Below are 19,663 nucleotides of genomic sequence, written 5' to 3'. Positions count from 1 at the left end.
AGAGGACTCTGTTGCACTTAATTTTTGTCCACTTTTGGTACTGGGAGGGGGATAAAATATATTTATATTGAAAAAGGCACCAGTTTGAAATAAATACCAAAAAAACACCCTCCCCCAAAACCCACCCCATCAATCTGTACTAGGATGTCTGACATTCATCAAGAAGAAATTAGGAGAATTAAAAGCAATATTGTTGCAAACCTTTAAGGGCAAACCACAGAGTTGGTGGAAATCACCTGTAGCCAGAGTTTGCTTCAGGCAGCAAACAGCCACTGGGTTTCCACCAAAAAGAGAAAATCCCCGTGTCATTTCGGCATGTTTGGCCACCCAAGTAGGTCCAGTGACGAGCTGATTTATTGCCAAGAAATATTTAATCATCTTAAATTTAAAAGAAATGCCAGTTAAAAAACTATGAGAGCTTGTTACCCTGTCTGTATACACACAGTATATGATTATATACATTCAAGATATGTATTCTCCTATATGAGATCATGTGTTATACGTGTGTAAAAAAGTGATGCCCTGTGAGATGAGCTCTAGCACGTCTACATCTGGGAGGACATAGTCACCAGTGGCAGACTGTTTCTGTTTCTCACTGTAGGTGCTAATGCTTTTGCTTTTAGAACCGATACATGTTTTGATAAACTTATCTTCTTGCTCTGATGTAAGAGACACTTTTGTAATAGGTATTTAAGGACTTCTAGTGCCTGATTGCAGTTCTAAGTCCAATTTCCATTCCTAATAGAGCTTAAAATAAATGCGAATAGAACCTGGAGTTAAATTCTTACTAATAGTTGTACAGCTATTTAATATGTATAGGTAGAAATTAACATTCTTGATGAGGAAAAAATAACCAATATATTTTTAGGGCCATATTACTTGCATTAACTTAAATTTAGATAGTGAGGAAAAATCAGTATTTTTCTATGAAAACTAAAAAAGAAAGCAAAGCAACAATTAAAAATGTTATTCTGAATCAAGATTTCCTGCTTGTGGATTTAATTCACCTTGAGAAAAGAATTGGTTTGGTTGTCTTTTGCTTAGTTTTGTTTTCTGCTTGGGTGCTGGTTTGTTTTGTGGGAGGTTTTTGGTGATGCTCCTTGGCAGGGTGGGTGTCCGTACCGGGGTGAGCTTCAGGTAGAGGCTCTCCCTGCATCTTGGTTTGGTAATTCCAGTGTGAGCTTTATTTTTTTGTGACAAATGGCTTTGGCCTGTCTGCCACATGGGTTGGAGCAACAGCCAGTTATAAAATGGACTCTCCCGTGCCAAGCTCGTACTCTGCCCATCTGTCACCGTGTCCAGGGTGTCCTGCTAACTTGGAAATGTTTCCCACACTCCCCGAGCAGGATCAAATGCTTCGTGACACATTTTGATGCACAAACTGCCAGCCAAATCAAATGTGGATTTGCCTGTTTCAGCTCACCAGTGTCTGCTGGGTTTCAAAACCATTGCGCGGGGCAGAAATTACATTTGGCAATGTGTATATGTAGATATTGAGCTTAAGTTTTCAATTGGATTTACCCGAATGTGTGTTTGCTTGTCTTTTCTCCACGGCATATTCAGAAAGATCCATTGTAATTGTGATGCTTAAATGGTCACATGAAGAATAAGGTGGTTAAGATCAGAAGACTCTTACTAAGGGAGCCAGAAGTGAATATGGCTCATTCATTAGTAACATTTTTTTTCCTGCATTGGATCTAAGCTAGGAACAATTTCTGGAAAAAAAATAGTGGATACCAATGAAAGTCAAAGCCCTTGAAAGAAGCCTGCAGTTTATTTGGGGAAATATCTGCCTTAAAATTTTAGCAATGCATGTACAGTAATTAGAAAAAAACTCAGTGTGTGTTATTTCTGTCCTTCCCTTTCCATATGTGGATTATTTCCAAACTGGATCCACTGCGAAAGCTTATTTTCGGTGATGGCAGTTTCAAGTTAGACTGAGTAATCCCTTTGTTGTGTTCTTCCATTTGTCTCATTGTTCACAAGATTTTCCAGATGGATAAATATTTTATCCATCTTTCTTCCAGAGATGGCCATTGGTGTCTTCTAACACCTTTTTCCGAGCAGAGCTATGACGCTTTTTGAAGCATATGCCTTGAGAGAGCCTTAACGAATGGCCAGGGCTTGGTGTGAGGAGGCCTGGAAGCGTGAGATACACTATCCCTTGGACTTTTCCCTTAGATCATGCCAATTCTCTTAACAAACATCTTTTTCTCGGAAGTCCTACAGCTGGTCTGTTTTCTTAAAATTTAAATTCTAGTTGTTTCAGTTGGACACAGCAGCTCCTTCATTTTCACTCCAATGGGCACTTACCCCGTCAAAGAGTTAACCTGTTTTCTACACAGCAGCCAAAGCTGTGTAAAGAAAAAGTACATTTTAGGAATACTTAGAAATGCCAACAGAGCTTAGGACCTCATTGTGCTATCTATTGTATGGATGCTTATAGTGTGTCTAGACTGCAAGCAAAGACGTGATTGAAGCTGGGCTTAAATTAGCCCGGCTGAGTCCTGACAGCCGTACAACGGTGGGAGCGAGGAGCTCAAAGTGAGCTAAATTGCTGGAGTATTTACTCAGCCTCCCGCGGGGATTTTGCAGCCTACGCTAACCCGTGTGTTGTCATGGCTACACTTTATCGGTGCTGTGCAGAGCTGGGCGAAAGCGAGCTGGTGTAAACCACGCTTGCGATTGCCGTGTAGACAGGCCCATAGTAAGGCGTGTTCCTTTATCTGGACAGCTTGCTTTCTAAACTGAGGAAAAAAAGGAAAATAAGTGATTTTATTCCTGCTATATAGGTAGTAAAGAGGTAGAGGTAAGAGGCAGGGTTCATTTATCCTATGTTGAATCATCCAAAGTTTAAGCAAGTTGTCTAACCTCTCCCATACCAGGGGAATGGGAGCAAATTGCCCATTGGAGATGCTGGCTTTTCCCTGCTCTCTACACTGGACAAAAATTGTGGGGTAGATGACTAGTGTTTTGGATGGCTGAAGTTAGGTGACAGATATCCTGTTCTTGATGCTTTCGCAGAGGTAAACCAGAAAGCCGAAGCAGGCAATGAAAGTCTCATCACTTAAGTCCATCTTTGAAGCTATTCTGGACTGGATATGCAGTTTGTAAAGCAGTTGGATCCCCACAGGATGAAAGATGTAATGTTATTTATTAGTATTGCATGGCACCGCTAACTGGAAAAAATAATAACGGTACCAAATCTCAGCATCTCTCAGCTCAAAGCCAAGGGTGGGACCTGAAGGACATACAAGCTGGATTTAGGACAGAGTACTGTACTATGAATGTGATAACATTTTCTAGATTATCTCTGAGAATTTGAGCTTTCTTCTGTCCTTGCGGCCTTTATATATTGCCAGCTTCAGCAAAATGCACCTTTAAGTAAGGAGTTCAGAGGGTGAAGAATGAAGATATCCATTCTTTTGGGAAAAGAAAAAAAATAGTTTAACCTATGAAATAAAGCATGTTGTATACATTGGTCTCTTCTTACATGTGGTGCTAAAACTGTAAGAAAAGCTATAGCATAGTGATTGTCAACTTTGTAGACATGAAATTGTTCTCTGCAGCTGCAGAGCGATGTAGGAAAATGCTGCAGGAAAGTATCAGGAGGGGAATCTTCCCTCATCGTGGGCTCCATGTGTTGTCCCCTTTGACCTCCCATTCAGGTCTTCAGCACAGCAAGCACAGAGCCATCCTGTTCTTTCTTTCCTTGCCTAATTTCCTCTTTGCTTCTACTTTTTTTTTTTTTCTTTCTTTTTAAGTTGGGGGACTACTTGATCAGAGCAGGTCCCTCGCTTGCCTGGCTTTCCAGCTATAAGCTTTCTTCTAATTGTTCAGATTATTCACGGTTATTAATTGACAAGAATGTAAAGAGGAGGCAACAGGCAGCTGTCTTCCTAAGTGCCATGAGCTGGAAAAAGTAGTTGCAGTTCAAGTATCTACGGCAGAGATTTTCTGCCTGGTGTGAATGTCACCTTTTTTAGTCACATATGTGCAAGGGAGAACCCTGCAAGTCCTTCTCAGATAAGGCCATCAGCTGGAGGTTTTCAGTCCTGATTTTGTTATGTTTTACTCTCCCTTGAGAAAACGGTTTTTGAAGAGATTTGGCCTATAAAGAGTGGGGAAAATCATAAAAAATGCAAAACAGTGACTTTTAAAGTAGCTGAAGTGTAGAGATGATTTAGAAAGCCTCATGATGATCCTTGCTTTGAATCCCCTTCAGATTGCCCCCATGCTGCAGCATCTCAAGCGTTTTCATTATGTTATGGCAAAATCATCTTTTGTTTCCTGCATTTCTGCTATTTCACTGTGGCTGAAGTTACGGTTTATAGCAAATGCGTGCTTTTCTCTTCAAATACATTGGGATCCTGTGCCTCATTTATGTAAGACAACCAGTAGTGGAAAGCAATTCTGTTGGCACTGAGTATGTGCCACCTGAAGGGTAACATTTCCAGTCTCCTCCAGTCCTTCCCTATAGTTGTGTCTCTGTTGTTTCGTAATTCCCTCATCACTCATCTGACCACGTTTTCCAGGTCTGAGGTATGTTATCTTCTGCTTTCACCTTGTGTCTCTTAACTTTGGGTGCTTCTTGGAGGAAACGTCTCACCAGAGAAAGGTTGTCTTTGGCTGAGCACTCAGGAATAGCACTTAATAATGAGTTTGCATGTGGATCGCAGTGTCACAGGGAATATTGAGAATTTTGTTTTCCTCCCTGACTTGCTTTCTCTGCTGTTCTCTCACTTTCTCTCTCTCTTTTTTTTTTAAATGACATTTTGTTATTTACACGTTTGCTAGATTGTCCATCTGCTGTGTAATAAACATGCTGCCAGTCACTGTGCTACGTGGTTCGTGGTGCGAAGGAGCTGACAAACCAGGCTGTCGTGTGCGTGGGGATCGTATTCAGGTTTTGTCAGAGAGCCCCTAATGATGGTCTGGAATTACTGATGAGGTGGAGGGCAGTACCCTTCATCACAGCATTTCCATACAGCACTGAGCTCTCTGGACATTATAAACATTATGGGGCTGCAGGCAGAACTGATTGCATCCCACCCCAGGCTATCTGTGCTCAGCTCATCTGCAAAGGCTGAATCACCAAGAAGATATGGTCGTGTTTCCTGGCAGGAGAGCACGAGGCTTGAAAGAAAAGTTCCTTTTTTCCGTGAACAGTGTAGGAATGTGTTCTAGTGATTTAAATCTGAGATTGAGAACAAACCAAAAAACAATCCACAGGCTCTTGACAGTTTTTGTTGATGAACCTTGTCTACAGCCTCAGAAGAAAAAAGGTGAATTTGCTGTAGACTGCGGGAGATTAATGCCTGTCAGGGTCAGTCAAGTGGTTTAGAAATGAAGAAGGATGTGCTGGAGGCCGACAGTATCCCATGATCAGGATAACTCAGAAAGAACAGCTTGGAGGACAGCTGTTTTCAGGGAAATATCAAGGACTTACTGGTTTCATGGCTCTCTTTATCCCCTCCCCTTAGAAAAATTCTCAACTTTAGCAGCTCTTTCAGACCAACTGGTAGCAATCCAAGCCAGGCGACCCACAAGTGAGAACAGGAGAAGTGGCTTCAGTAGCTCTTTAGTACTTTGCCTGTTTGTTGTTGCAGCTGAAAGAAATGCCTTCAAATTACATGTAGGATGGTTTTCTTATGTGAAGTTTTCATATGCAATTTTTTTGGATATAGGACAGTGAATAATCACCAGATGGATGGTGATTTCCTCATACCGAGATCTGGGTTAGATTTCAGCCAGCCATAACCCCCTACCTTTTTAGATTATGCCTCTTGGGACTGAATATTTTCTGTTTCTTCCAGGCACATCATTTAGGGTGATGTACCCTCTGTAATTTCAAATTCGATGCTGTATCCACCTTGACATTGAAGTGCGCACAGCTGGTCCTGCACAGTCACTCTGGACCATGCTGCCTCTGGCATCTTCATGCTGCGGACAAAATAAAGTCTTTGTATCTCATTTCTACCATCTCAAACTCTCCAGACCCACTCAATTTTTCTTTTTTAAATACAAATAGCATTAAAAGTAATGGCAAACAAATACATTGGAATAGCCTTGTGAAGTACAAAGCTGGCTTGCACAAATCTAACCAGCTTTGTACATCTGTTACTGCCCACTCCCATTGAGTCATACCGAGACTTAGTCACCAGCATCCTCAGTCTCACAGTACGACTTATATGTCTGTCTCCAAAACACATGCTGCAGTCTAGATGGCATGGGGGAGGGAGGAAAGCAAAGCAATGAGCAACCAACTCCTAAAGGAATAAAGCAATGTAGCAAGTCTTATTATACTATACTATGACTAGTACATCAAAACAACAAAAAAAAAAGGACAGAAATTCCCGTGTAAGTCAGTTTTGAATCTTTCCTTGTGCAATAATTGAGTGATTTGATATAAATCCCCAAAGGCTTCCAGATAGGATTGTTCTCAAAAATAAGAAAATTTTCTATTCAGTCAAAGCTACCAAGCTATGCCCTCTATTCCACAGAGTTCAAACTTTGGATTCTGTTCACAGGCTATTAGCATATGTGGCGTATTTGCTATTCAGAGTTTTACATAGGCTTGTAATAGGTACAAATCCAAGGTTGATCTAAAAAAAAACCACTGGTGTGCAGACTGAGCTGAAAGAAACTGTTCACAGCTAACGTTACTAAAAATCCCAACTTTCTTTGTCCTTGGTAGGATAGTTGAAGTGCTCATAGCTCAGTAACATTAGCAGAGGGGGAGACCCCAAGAGCCCTGTTGAGGTGTGATGCTGAGGAGTGGAGCTTTTAGCAATTTTGTGTGAGATCAGGGCTCTTGTCAGCACTCAGCTTAATTTCTCTGTATCTTGTTTTCTTTGTTTATGTTATTAAAGGAGCTGTCTCCCCATATTGAAAAGCTGTCTTAGTAAAGTGTCACCTCCTGCTTGAGTTATGTTGTAAAAAGAAACTGTAATGTCTAGCAGGCATTTCACATCCTTAAATTTGGTGCAATCCTAGCACATATATAGAACTTAGCAAAGCAGAAAAATAATGTCTCATAGGTGACGCCATCAGTAGCCAGGACTGCGTGATGCTACCTACGCTAGGACTCTGAAGTTGCTTATAGCTGAGGAACCCAGCCTTTCAGCAGAGATGGGCCATGGGGCTGCCGTGAAGCCATTCTGACCTGAGTCACCTCTGAAATATTGCCAAAGAGTTGACCATGTTCATGGGGCATAGACCCACCACCATGGGCACGGATCCCACATGACCACGTTGTTGCATGCCTTGTGTTTGAAGGGACAGTTGCAAAGGATGGATGGCAGCAGGGAACTGTTTGTGAAATATTCTTTTAATACCCAGCCCTGAAATTTTGGACCACTGTTGAGTGGGGCCGTAAAAAGGTCCTACTTCCACCCAAAATACCTTGGAAATTAGTCTCTGACCTGTGAATCACAGCATGCCCCAGAGTGTCTTGCTGGCTCCTTGGCTTCAACCATTGCAGAGAAGCTTTACAGCCTGGCTGCCAAAGTAGCCTTGAAACAAAACAATAATAAAAAAAGAATCCTGTTTATTCTGTACTGTTTACTGGATTCAAGGCTTTAGTGGTCTGTTACTTAAGCTTGCAGCCTCCGCGACAGAATTGCTGGAAGCCCTCTTCTGACACCAAGGTCTCCAACTGCAGCAGCGTCCAGACCAGCATGTCTGGGCAAGCCTTTTTGGCAGGACTCCTCCCCTGTAAGGAAAGGAGCAGTGAAACTGGCTGGAAAAGGTGAAAAACGGCTTGGCTAACCAGATCCTGCTCCTGTTGCTATTTGGCTATGCTATGCCAGACCATATATTTGCTTTCTGTATCCTAAAATGTGGTTTTCCTTCCTATTCTCCAAAACAGTTCTGAGAAAAGGTTCTTTGTTTTCCCAAGATATCAAAGAACAAAAATTTTATTCTTCCTTCTTTTCACATAACCCCAAGTACTCTGATGTAAGGGCTGTCAAAAGAAAAAGAGCTGGAATTAGGAAGGATCACCCTCTAGATGTAGGGGTAACCCAGACAAGAATCGCCTTAGTGTTAGTCTCACCTTTGGAGGAGAAATTAGTGTGAAGAATCTTTAACCTTCCAGATATCTGGTTTCGCCCCAGAGGAAAGAGGGAAAGAAGTGGTAGAGTACGTAAGTGTGCTTGCAGACAGAATTATCCTGATTTATACCCTGCAAAAACTAAAGCAGCAGACAAGGCTGTTAAAAGCAATGAAGTCAATTTAGTTGCTTTTTTAGATCTGTTAACCTCTTGTGCTATCAATAAGAAAAATCCTGGAAAATCACCTGTTGAGTAGGTGTTGTGGGAGATGGCCCTCCCCGGGAGGGAGCCTGGCTGGTAGCAGGAGCACCGAGCCGTGGATCTGTTGTGTCACAGCTCTGCTGTCCACCACAAAAGGCTTTGATATCCCTGGGGCCATATTCTTCAGCGAATGTAACAGGAGCTGCCATGACAACCTCTTGTAAATAAAAATGGGTTGAAAACAAAATAAATCTGCAGTGTCTTTGTGGCTGTAAAGTAAATCTAAACGGCTCAAGAGGTCATTTTTTCTAATTGGGGATGACAGGAGTGATGTCTGGCTGTCAGATGGCACTGAGCGATGTGAAGGACCAACTGAGGAACAGGAGCACAGCAGAAAAGCTAATAAAATTCTACAAAACAGACTTCATACTCTTAATTCCACGTTAGCAGCACTAGGAGCTGCAATCTCTGATGGTCTTTGTTCCTTACAACGATGGTCATAGACTGTGGTCTCTACAGAAGTTGTCTCTCCAAGGATATAATGCAGGACTGATGGATACAGAGAGTGATGCTGTCCGTTCTTCAGCAAGGGCTCTGGAGTCTCAAATGAGAAGCCCTCTTCCTTGTACCAACACACCACTGTACACCTCCAGCAGAAGTTTTTAAAATGTCTCTTCAGAACCATGTGAGTTTCCAGGGCACTTATTCCAAGCGCAGTGAAGCAGAGCTGGAGAGCAAGAAAGCTGTCTAAGAATGGTTTCAACCCCTGCTTAATGGCAGCGCGAGCCTTCAATGTGTATCTGCTGGCATGAGATCAGAGCAGTCAGATATGAGATAAGCTGCACCACTGGCCTGTCAAGAGTACTGTGGTGTTTTGCAACACTTTTGGAGCAGTTTTGAGGTTTTTTTGATGAGTTACTGTATCATCAACTGCGTTGTCACATGTGTTCATGGATGAAGAGGAACACAAGAAGGAAAGAAATATCTAGTCTGTATTCTGCAGAGATACATGCAAAGGGAAAATAAGCATCTAATACATCCTTGCTTAACCAACAGGTTGGAATTGAGAGCAGTATTTGCAGCTTGGCATTTGATATATGCTTTTTTTCATTCTGCAAATGGATGCCTTTGCATATAGAATCCCATGAAGAAGTGAAAGATGAAAAAATTGTTAGGTAGCAGCTACAATTACAGACTTTATCACAGGACTAAAAGCACAGTTATTATCCTGTTTGAAATATTCTCCAGCACTGTATTAACGAAGAAAGGTCTCATGCTGTCCAGAGAGGTATAGCTCCAGTTATTTCTGCTTACAAACAGATATCTCCTGTTCTGCACGTAAAGACAGATGGAGTTAGCATACCCCCATGATATCTGAGAGTTACAAATCAGAATAGAGTCATTGGCTGGGTTTCATGATACTTTTAGACTTCAGAATTTAATATACACATGTTTTTAAGCTTGGAATTGTAACTGGAAACTGAAATTTAGCTCCTACAAAAACAGTTGTACCTACCTACCCCCTCCTGGTTTTGAAGGTTTCTGCTCAAAAAAAGAAGTTATGGTTTTGTTCCTAGCTGGTCCAGATTTTCTGAACAGCTTTTTCAACCCTGATTACTAGATATGTGTAACCCAGTTTCTTCCATCCAGTCTCCAGCCTTCCTAAACAGCAGGTTTTCTCCCTGTGGATTACAACAAGTAGTAATATAGGGACGCTAATATATGGAGCTCAAAAGAGGTTATTTCCTTGATTTATTTCATGGAAAATGACTTAGCACACATCAGATTCCAGCTTCTTCACTACCTAAGATGGGCAGAGGAAAATGTTGGAAAATCCTTTGGCTAAATTGAAGTAAACACGAGGGGATATGTTTTTGTCTAATTTTCCATTAGGCTTTTAAACTTCTTCACAGAGATTCATCAATTAAGTCTTGCAGTAACATATGAAGTAGGAGTAACAATAATAATCCATTTATTGACAATGTTATAAATGTCATTTATGCCTGAATAATTTTTATATGGAGTATGTAAGTCATTTTTGTCTTAACTAATTCTAAGAATAAGCAAATTAATACAGAAGCTTTTCTTCAAGGTCCTGCGGTGCCTGGTTTAGCCTCCATCAAATCTTGATAACAGTGAAAATCTAAACCAGACAAATTTCCTCTTCTTTTGGTTTTGAGATATTTCCTTACATTTTTATTTGCAAATGAAGGTGATGTGAAACACAGATGTCAAACCGTGGTAATGAGGGTGACGTTATATAGTTGGGTTGGTGCTCTGTAGTTTGGGCCTTTGTAGATAGTTCCCATTGAATTTGCATAGATAGAGCCAGGGGCATACTGATTTGTCATGAATACTTTGGTTTGTGGCCTAATGGTTTGGGGCCAGCTTGGCCAAGCCTGGCTGCTGCTGCTTTTTTTTTTCTTTCCAACTTGGCATGAATTACTCCCATGTGCTTCAGTTCCAGTAATTCAATATTTTGTTCCTTATTTTTGTTGTTCATTATGTAACCAGAATATTTTCAAACATTTGTAAGGATTATGCCTGAGTTATACACATTTTTGAGCATATTTTGGATTTAGTATGATTACACAATGTGATGTGATTAGACCTGTGGCTGCTCTGAATTGTGAAGGCAAGCAAGCCTTGCAGACTTCCTAGCTGGTGCTAATTTTTAATTAAGCTCTATTTAATCTCAAATTAGGTTTACGTGAAACATTTATTTATGTTTTGAACTATTTTAAATGGGATGCAGATGTAGTGGTAGAGAAGCACTGAATCATTACATGGAAAGGGTGATGCCTTGCATCTGGGAGGTTCTGTGTTGGGGAGCTATTCCTGACATTTAGATAAAGATTTGGGATTCAAGACTCAGTTCTTCAGCACACAGCATTAGGCAACCCCATGCTTTTGGTCACAGGACTACTCATTATCTACTTTTCTGATCAAACAGATACTAAACTTGACACTAACGTAATTTCCTTATGCATGTAGAAAGGAGCTCTAAAAACCCTGTGGCTGGAACATGAAGTAGCATAAACAGAACAGACGGCAGGAGGTAGAATATAATTGCAGTTTGTTTTTGTTAGTTAAAGATGAGCATGTGTGCTTTTCTTATGGCTTTATTGTCTTTAGTCATGCAGAATTGGGTGCTCCTCTCCAATCTGTGCAAGTGAATTGGTTATTTCCTCCCCAAGCATCATGTCATAGTTTTCTCCCTCTTTGTTATATATGTTACATGTTTTTCAGAACATCGACATATTCTCATTCAAGTTTTGTTTGTTGCCATAAATACTCTTTAAACTAAAGACAAGATAAGGCCATTTGCTGAGCAAGTGGCTATATTTAAACTGTAATTTCCTATGAAATTTTCTGTGGGATTTGAGCACCTCCTCCCGAAAGTTTTAGTACAGGACTTTCGACTTTGGCTGTGCAGGTGCTTTTTCATGGTGATGTACTGCAAGCACTGCTAAGGGCTCCCTATTCACTTGTTACATCTGCCATTGAGTTCACAGCCAAGGAGAATGATCAGAGCCCGTGTTATTGCTTACCAGCAATCACTATGGGTAAAGCAGTGGGCACTTTGGAAATAAAACCACAGGCTACAATCATGGGATGCTCTGATGGAAGGAAGAAGACATTAATATAGGACATAAATTTTTCTTCTCTGTCCTGGCAGGATCTCAGCTCATTTGCCATGCCATTCTTGGACGGTGATGTGGAGAGCACAGACAAAAATGCTTCTCGCAAGGTAGGATATTTCCAAAGCTTCACCTTCGCTGTAGTGGTTGAGTCCCTTGGGGGTAAACACAATTTATTAGGCTTAAAAAAGCCTGGGGTTTTAATCTTTCCTGCCATACCATTAACCTCTTGAGAGTGATGCACTAAGGCAAATATAGTGACTTTTGCAGACCTTAGCATGATGGTACTTATGCAGTATAACCTGTAAACGATGCTAACCTCTGGTGGTATTGCTTTAAATACTGCAGAGGTTGTGTGTAACACTGTTGTAATTCAATGAAGTGATATTGCATAACTGTATTCTCAGGAATATAGTTAGCTAACAAAATTTGTGGTGTTGCTACAGAAATACAGTGCCCAAACAGGTGTCTGTGGCTATTGGTTTGTTTTCCTGGAATTGCCTCCTGATGGTTGCTCTCTAGCTATGGAGGTTTTAACTGTTCAATGTCCTTCATCTATCCATCCTTGGCACTGGCAAAATGAGCTGCCTTCATTTGCTGAAGCCATAGCAATAGAGTCTTCCTCTAAACAAGGTGGAAAGGTTCCTCCTCGATGTGGGATGAACTCAAGGTTATCCTTCTGGAGGCATTGCTATGATTTGTTTTTCTGATGGCCTGCTATTAAATTAAACCGATATATTCATGGAGTTTGCTTGCTTTGAAATGATCGGGCAAGCATATTCAATGGATGACATTAGTGATGGTTATACAGCACCTACACAATCTTCAAAGCAATAAAAATTGTGGGTGGGATCTGTCGTCTTCAGGTCCTGGCCTCATCATTTTCACAAAGCGTTGAAGTATAAGCTGGTCTGCTAAATGTAAGCCTCCTATCAGCCAAGTTATGGCCTTGGTGAAGAGAGGTACTCCTCTGAACAGTAGATAACCCCAAAAGCTGATCTATAGCTACACAGCGGACCAGTTTGACTTGTCACAGTATTTACAAGGCTATGGACCTCTGTGAAGATTAAACCTGCTGCAAGCCATTTGTCAAAGAGTCTGCAGTTATAGTTCAAGGCAGGTGAAGCAATAAATATCTCCTTAGTGAAGCTAATCTGCATCTAGAACAATAATAACTTAGCTCTCTTGACAGCATGAGTCTCTACTCATTGCAACTTGCAGGAAGGGACAGTTGTTTAAAAAAAATCTGCAAACCATCAGTAACTGAACACGTTTATAACATTGGCCTTGTTCTTTTCTGCATTGGACCTTTTAAGACTGACGTAGGAGTCGCTGACGCAGAGGAGCTCTTGTAGATGCCAGGGAAACTAAAATATACAGTGTTACCAAAAGGTGCTTGTTTGGTGGGTTTGAATAAAGTGAACAATGTGGTGTTTTTGAAAAGGGTTGTCATGCTGGAAGAAGGCAGAGGTTTCTAGCCAAAACTTGTTTTTTTCCATTTATCACCTCCTTTTCACCATGAAAGGTGAGAAAGCTGCATGAATCTCAGTCCTGAAGAAAATATACCAAAGCTACTCCCGCTCATGTGTAGTATTACATGATACCATTTAATGACTTCCACTTTACCATTTATGAGGCCCTTGTTTTTCCTCTTACTGGTCTTGGGACTCTCTTTTGATGAGTGCTTGTCTTGGGGACAAATGGAAGAACATTTCAGTAGTTGCCCCTTTTTACAGCTTCAGTAAATGCTGGGTTTTTTCCCCACGCTTGGGTCAAGTTCCGCTTATGGAAGTGCAGTTAACTTTGGAATAACCATGCAACTGGGGCTTAACATCTGAAATTGCTTTTTTAACTGACCTTTTTGATTGAGTATATAAGACCCAGAGTTCTTTCTAACATCTTGGAGCTCTATTCAACACATGTGACAAAGTGGTAAGAAAACAGCTGGCAGTGCCCAACTTCCAATAAAATCCATTGCCACGCATCACATCCTAAATATCATTTTTCTCAATGCGAAGGATGGGATCTTTGCTGCTAGTGAATGATGAGTAGCATCAGACTGCGGTATTTATTTAACTCTAAAAGTTTGCCAGTCCCTGCTGATGCTACATAAAGAAGTTCCCAAGTTACCCTTCACTTTCAAGTGAGATGTTTTTTCTTTGTTCATGTTTGAAATCACAGTGTGGTGTGTAACTTTTTATTAAAAGTCAGTATTTCATCAGTAGCATGGCTTTTCCATTCACCCGTCATGTTGGAGACTGGCAATTCATCAGGGTTGTCTCTCTTCCTGCACTTAACTCTTCTGTCACTTGGGCTATAGATCAAGATAGAGAAGAGTAGTTCACAACCCGTCTTTCCAATCTGCCATTAATTTAATTCTCCTGTTCTTTGTGAAAGGCTTTCAGAAACTGTATTAACATTTTTCACAGAGATCCTCAGAACTTTACCATGCAAGTGTCTCTCAATCATTATCCTGTGACAACAATCCTCATTACACAGCTAGGAAACTCAAGGGCAGAGTTATTTGTTCAAGTTCACATAAGAATTTTTTGGCAGCGGTGGGAATGTGACACACATTTCCTGATGTTTAGCCTTAATCACTTCTCATTAACATGGCTGCTATTATAAATGATGTGTTCTTCTTTCCTTTATGACCAATGGCAAGAAGGAGATAGGGATAGTTTTCACCTTCCTCTGCTGAAGATGGGGAATATAATTTTCTGAAGACTTGCGTAGAAGTTTTTGGTGTGGTGTGATGGAGAAAGGTAGCTCTTGTGCCTGTGGCAGGTATTCTGGCCCTTCTTATTGCCTGACAAAATGCCTTAATACTTGTGCTGGTAGCTTTGTCTAAAACAACTGGTATTGCTGACTGCCCCATGCTCAAAGCTAGAACCCTCCAGAAATGGCTTGAATCCTTCTTGCAGGGTGACCTTAGAGGATCATTAAATACAGCAGTACAGACAAGGATAACCGGGAGCTGAGAAGCAATTAGATTTACTGGATTTCCTTGGTCTGGGAAAAGACAGTGAAAGAGGGGCAGTTTAGAGGCCTGGGAAATCATGAATGATGTGGAGCATCATTCAGAAAATAATTCTGGTACGGTGTGGCAGGGCAGCAGTCGGGGACGAGTACCCCTCTGCACCCAAATGGCTCTATTAATTTTAGAGGTCTTAGAACCTTGAATGCTTATAGATCCTTCATTTAAAATGTGAGTTAAAGGATAAGGTGTGGAAATTATAGGAAACTGATAGCCATTGCTTTCAGCTGAAAGCCTGGGATTGGGAAAGATTACAGAGAAGAAAATGACACAAGAAGAAAATTGTCCATGGGGAAGGAACTAGCAAATTATAGATGGAGGAGGGAAGAGGAGGAAGAAATGAAGTTTGAAGAATAATATTGATCCATTTCTTTATGGAAATAATAGAATTGTCATGAAAATATAGAAGACAGCTTGGAAAAGAAGTGTGCATTAAAAGCTCTTTTCTCTACATGGGGAAAAAGCTGGTGAGATGTTTATCTTAGACGATAATGGTGACTGTTGTATTAATGACTGAAGTGTATCTAAAGCAGAAGATGCTAAAGTTAGACATTTTAAAATTAAATCCAAACAACTCTGATAAAACACCCTTGAATGAATTTGCACAGCTTTCTCTGACTAGTGCTGATTTTGAATAAATCTTGGAGCAGAGATGAAGTTACAAAAGACTGCAAAAAAAGCAATTACCGTGTTAATATTTACAATATTTGCAATTAGGATAATTTACAAGTTTGTCAGTCTAACACTAGTCCTGGGCAAAACAATGAAATATCTAATGTTGGATAGTTAATGATGCTATTATAATAGACTCATTTGGATTGGAATTAATAGTAAACAGTCTTATTGAACTAATGTGGGGGTTTCGATGAATTATAAATTTACTTGGAAACTGTCATAGTGTTGGTGTCACGTATATAAAAAAGTAGCACAAGACATTTTGATTTAAGAAACTGGAATGATACTGAATAAAAATGGAGCCTATTAAATGAATAAAAACCTGGCTGATAAAATAAATTGAGAGTCATCAGTGGAAAAATTTGTTTCTAGGCAGACAAAACATTCTGTTGCTATACTATATCATAATTTATCAGTGACTTGAAAGAAATATAGACTCATTACTGATAAAATTTGTAGTTCATACAAAAATGAGGGGGAAGCGTGTGGTAAATTCTAAGCAGGAAACTCTCCAATGCAGAATAACCTAGAATCATAGGATTGTTTAGGTTGGAAAAGGCCTTTAAGATCATCGAGTCCAACCATTAACCTAACACTGCCAAGTCCACCCCTAAACCATGTCCCTAAGCACCTCATCCACACGTCTTTTAAATACTTCCAGGGATGGTGACTCCACCACCTCCCTGGGCAGCCTGTTCCAATGCTTAATAACCCTTTCAGTGAAGAAGTTTTTCCTAATACGCAATCTAAACCTTCCCTGATGCAACTTGTGGCCATTTCCTCTTGTCCTATCACTTGTCACTTGGGAGAAGAGATCAGCACCATCTCTCTGCAACCTCCTTTCAGGTAGTTGTAGAGAGCGATAAGGTCTCCCCTCAGCCTCCTCTTCTGCAGACTGAACAACCCCAGTTCCCTCAGCCGCTCCTCATCAGACTTGTGCTCCAGACCCCTCACCAGCTTCGTCGCCCTTCTCTGGACACGCTCCAGCACCTCAATGTCCTTCTTGTAGTGAGGGGCCCAAAACTGAACACAGGATTCGAGGTGCGGCCTCACCAGAGCCGAGTACAGGGGCACGATCACCTCCCTACTCCTGCTGGCCACACTATTTCTGATACAGGCCAGGATGCCGTTGGCCTTCTTGGCCACCTGGGCACACTGCTGGCTCATATTCAGACGGCTGTCAGTCAACACCCCCAGGTCCTTTTCTGCAGGGCAGCTTTCCAGCCACTCGTCCCCAAGCCTGTAGCGTTGCATGGGGTTGTTGTGGCCTGAATCACTTAAAACACATTTTGCAAACAAACAGCCCATCTCAGTTTGGCCAAATTGTAATCTGTTACATCTAGGAGGAAATATTGCAGACTTTACTTTTGGGAAGTCTTTCACAAAGCTTTGGTTAGATTTTGAGAATATCTTTAGGTAATCAGCTGTACATGGATTCCGGATGTGACATGGTGGGTAACGGATTAGTTTGGTTTTTGGATGTATGAACAAAGGATTAAGGTGAAAAGTAGAGGTTTTGTTATGACTGTGTTTGGCACTGACTCACAGTTCTGCTATCAGTAATGCAGGAAAGCGTTGATGAACTATGATCAGAAAACATTCGAGGAGTGACTCCAATATCGAAGGACTCCGAGGAGCTCTTTGTCCTGCTTCTGGTCCCAGCATTGTTTTTGTTTTGTCCAGTCACTCATGGGAACTGCATGAGCAACCCCTGGAGCAGGGAGGAGAAGCAAAAAATATGCCATTTTTAGCTCTCCCTTCACTGGATAATAAATCTCTTTTTGATTTATTTTTTGCCAGACTTTCAGTTATTCATTTCTTTATGAGCAGTGAGGATGGAGTGTGTCCTGGATGGTGCCGCATTCTTGGCAGACAGCACTTGCAGTGGATGCAGTGAGCCCCAGGGCAAGGACACGTGCGCCAACTGCTGCACTGCCATATGCATGGCTCCTTCCCATCTGCTGCTTTGAAATAAATGCAGTTAAGGGTTAGGAAGTGGACCGAGAGCCAGCCCTGCTTTCACCTTTCCTCAGGCCTGCTCCTGCCTTTAAGCAGCCCTGCTCGCTGCTGGAAACCTAACCCTTACCGTCCGTACAGCAATGTGGAGCTCTCAGAGCCTGCCAGAGCAGCCAGCCGCATCCCATTGTATTTTAATTTGGGGAAGTGTCATTGTACTTTAGTTTTGGGAAGTGACATCTCTGATCCCGTAAAATACGTTGTCGCCTCGATTGTTACTGCTCATGCAGAACCAAGGGAACTAATGGTGGTGAATGTGACCACACGGTGCCTGGGAGAGCAAGTCCTTCATTACCTTTCACTCTAATGAAGTCAGCTCTTGTGTTTCTGTGAGCTCTTTTATTCCAGCAGAATGAGAGAATCATCCAATTAACTTTATCAAAGAGCTTTTTTATTGAGATTCAGTGGAAGGGCAGGAAACAAGTTCAGACGTCTATCTGGTGTATCGTCTCTAATTGTGTTTACTGTCCCTGTCAAGGATGGTGGGAGGCAATTCCTTTTCTGTTATTCACCTTTCAAACTTTTTTTTAAGTGAAGAGGCAAAATAAAGGTCAAATAACTCACTGTTGTAAAAGCAAACAGAACTCAAATGTCCCAACTATTCGGAGTTGGAGAAAAAGGAGCGGAGCTCAGGAGCGTTTAATAACTTTCACTTAAATTCAGAAGCATTTTGAAAGGCTGTTTAGCTTGAGCCCATTCGTATTACAGACAGGTTTATTTTCAGGGAGGGCATCCTCTGGGGAAGGCTGTGTGCCCAAGAAAGGACCCGCTGCTGGAGCACCCTGGCAGGGGAGCAGAGGAGATGGCTGTGAAGAGGTGCTGCATCAGGGACATGGGCAGCGCTGGGTTTCCCCAGCTCCAACACAGTCTCTGTTCATGGGCAGGGTCTTCTCAGCACAGCTCGTCCATTTTTCTGGCTACGTTGCTTTGGCAGGACACTTCTCTTCCCTGCAGTTACGTGGTCCTTAAGTTCTAGGTTGGGAACAGAAATGGCTTCTTAGAGAGGACTTTATTTGGTAAAATGGAGGGAATAGATTTTCAATACAAAGGATGGGAAAGAAAATTACAAGACTGGGAAAATTTCTGCCTGTGAGTGAGAAGGAGGACTAAGATCGATGGTGTGAGGATGACGAGAGACTACTTTGTGGTGAAGCATGAATAGTTTGGTCTCTTAGTGCATTGCATTGGGGATTATCATGTGGTAGTGACTAAATGTAGTGCGCTTTAATCTTTCTTGTAAAATAAGATGAAGAATTGTGAGTCACATAAGAAAATAGAATCATAGAATCTCTCAAGTTGGAAGGGACCCATAAGGATCATCGAGTCCAACTCCCTGCTCCTCGCAGGACTACCTAAAACTAAACCATATGACTAAGAGCATCACCCAGATGCTCCTTGAACTCTGACAGGTTTGGTGCCATGACCGCTTCCCTGGGGAGCCTGTTCCAGTGACCAACCACTCTCTCAGTGAAGAACCTTTTCCTGATGTCTGATCTGAACTTCCTCTGATGCAGCTTCATTACACTTCCTCATGTCCTATCGCTGGTCACAAGAGAGAGGAGATCAGCACCTCCCCCTCCGCTGCTCCCCTTGAGGAAGCTGTAGACTGCGATGAGGTCACCTCTCAGCCTTCCCTTCTACAAGCTGAAGAAGCCAAGTGACCTCAGATGCTCCCCATAAGTCCTGCCCTTGAGGCCTTTCACCACCTTGGTCACCCTCCTCTGGACACACTGATAGTTTGATGTGCTTCTTATATTGAGGCGCCCAAAACTGCACACAGTACTCAAGTTGGGGCCGCACCAGTGCAGCGTAGAGTGGGACAATCTCCTCCCTCAACCGGCTACCTATGCTGTGCTTGATGCACCCCAGAAGGCACTTGGCCCTTTTGACTGCCAGGGCACACTGTTGACTCATATTCAACTTGGCATGAGCCGAAACCTCCAGATCTCTTTCCACAGGGCTGCTTTCCAGCCTCTCGTCCCCCAGTTTTTATGTATAACCAGGATTACCCCATCCCAGGTGGAGAATCTGGCACTTGC

General features: G+C 41.8%; 1 protein-coding gene across 1 annotated transcript in view; it reads left to right on the top strand.

The window, feature by feature from the left end:
- PRKAG2 (protein kinase AMP-activated non-catalytic subunit gamma 2) overlaps positions 1-19,663 on the top strand; it is a 170,652-nt gene that overhangs the window by 1,291 nt on the left and 149,698 nt on the right. Inside the window, 1 exon segment of the mRNA XM_059819051.1 lies at positions 11,935-12,006. Coding sequence (XP_059675034.1) covers positions 11,935-12,006 — 72 coding nt within the window.

Source organism: Gavia stellata, chromosome 6, assembly GCF_030936135.1.
Source record: "Gavia stellata isolate bGavSte3 chromosome 6, bGavSte3.hap2, whole genome shotgun sequence".
In the NCBI taxonomy this organism is placed as follows: Eukaryota; Metazoa; Chordata; class Aves; order Gaviiformes; family Gaviidae; genus Gavia; species Gavia stellata.
The sequence above is the reverse complement of the archived record's forward strand: the minus strand, read 5'-3'. Positions and strand labels throughout refer to the sequence as shown.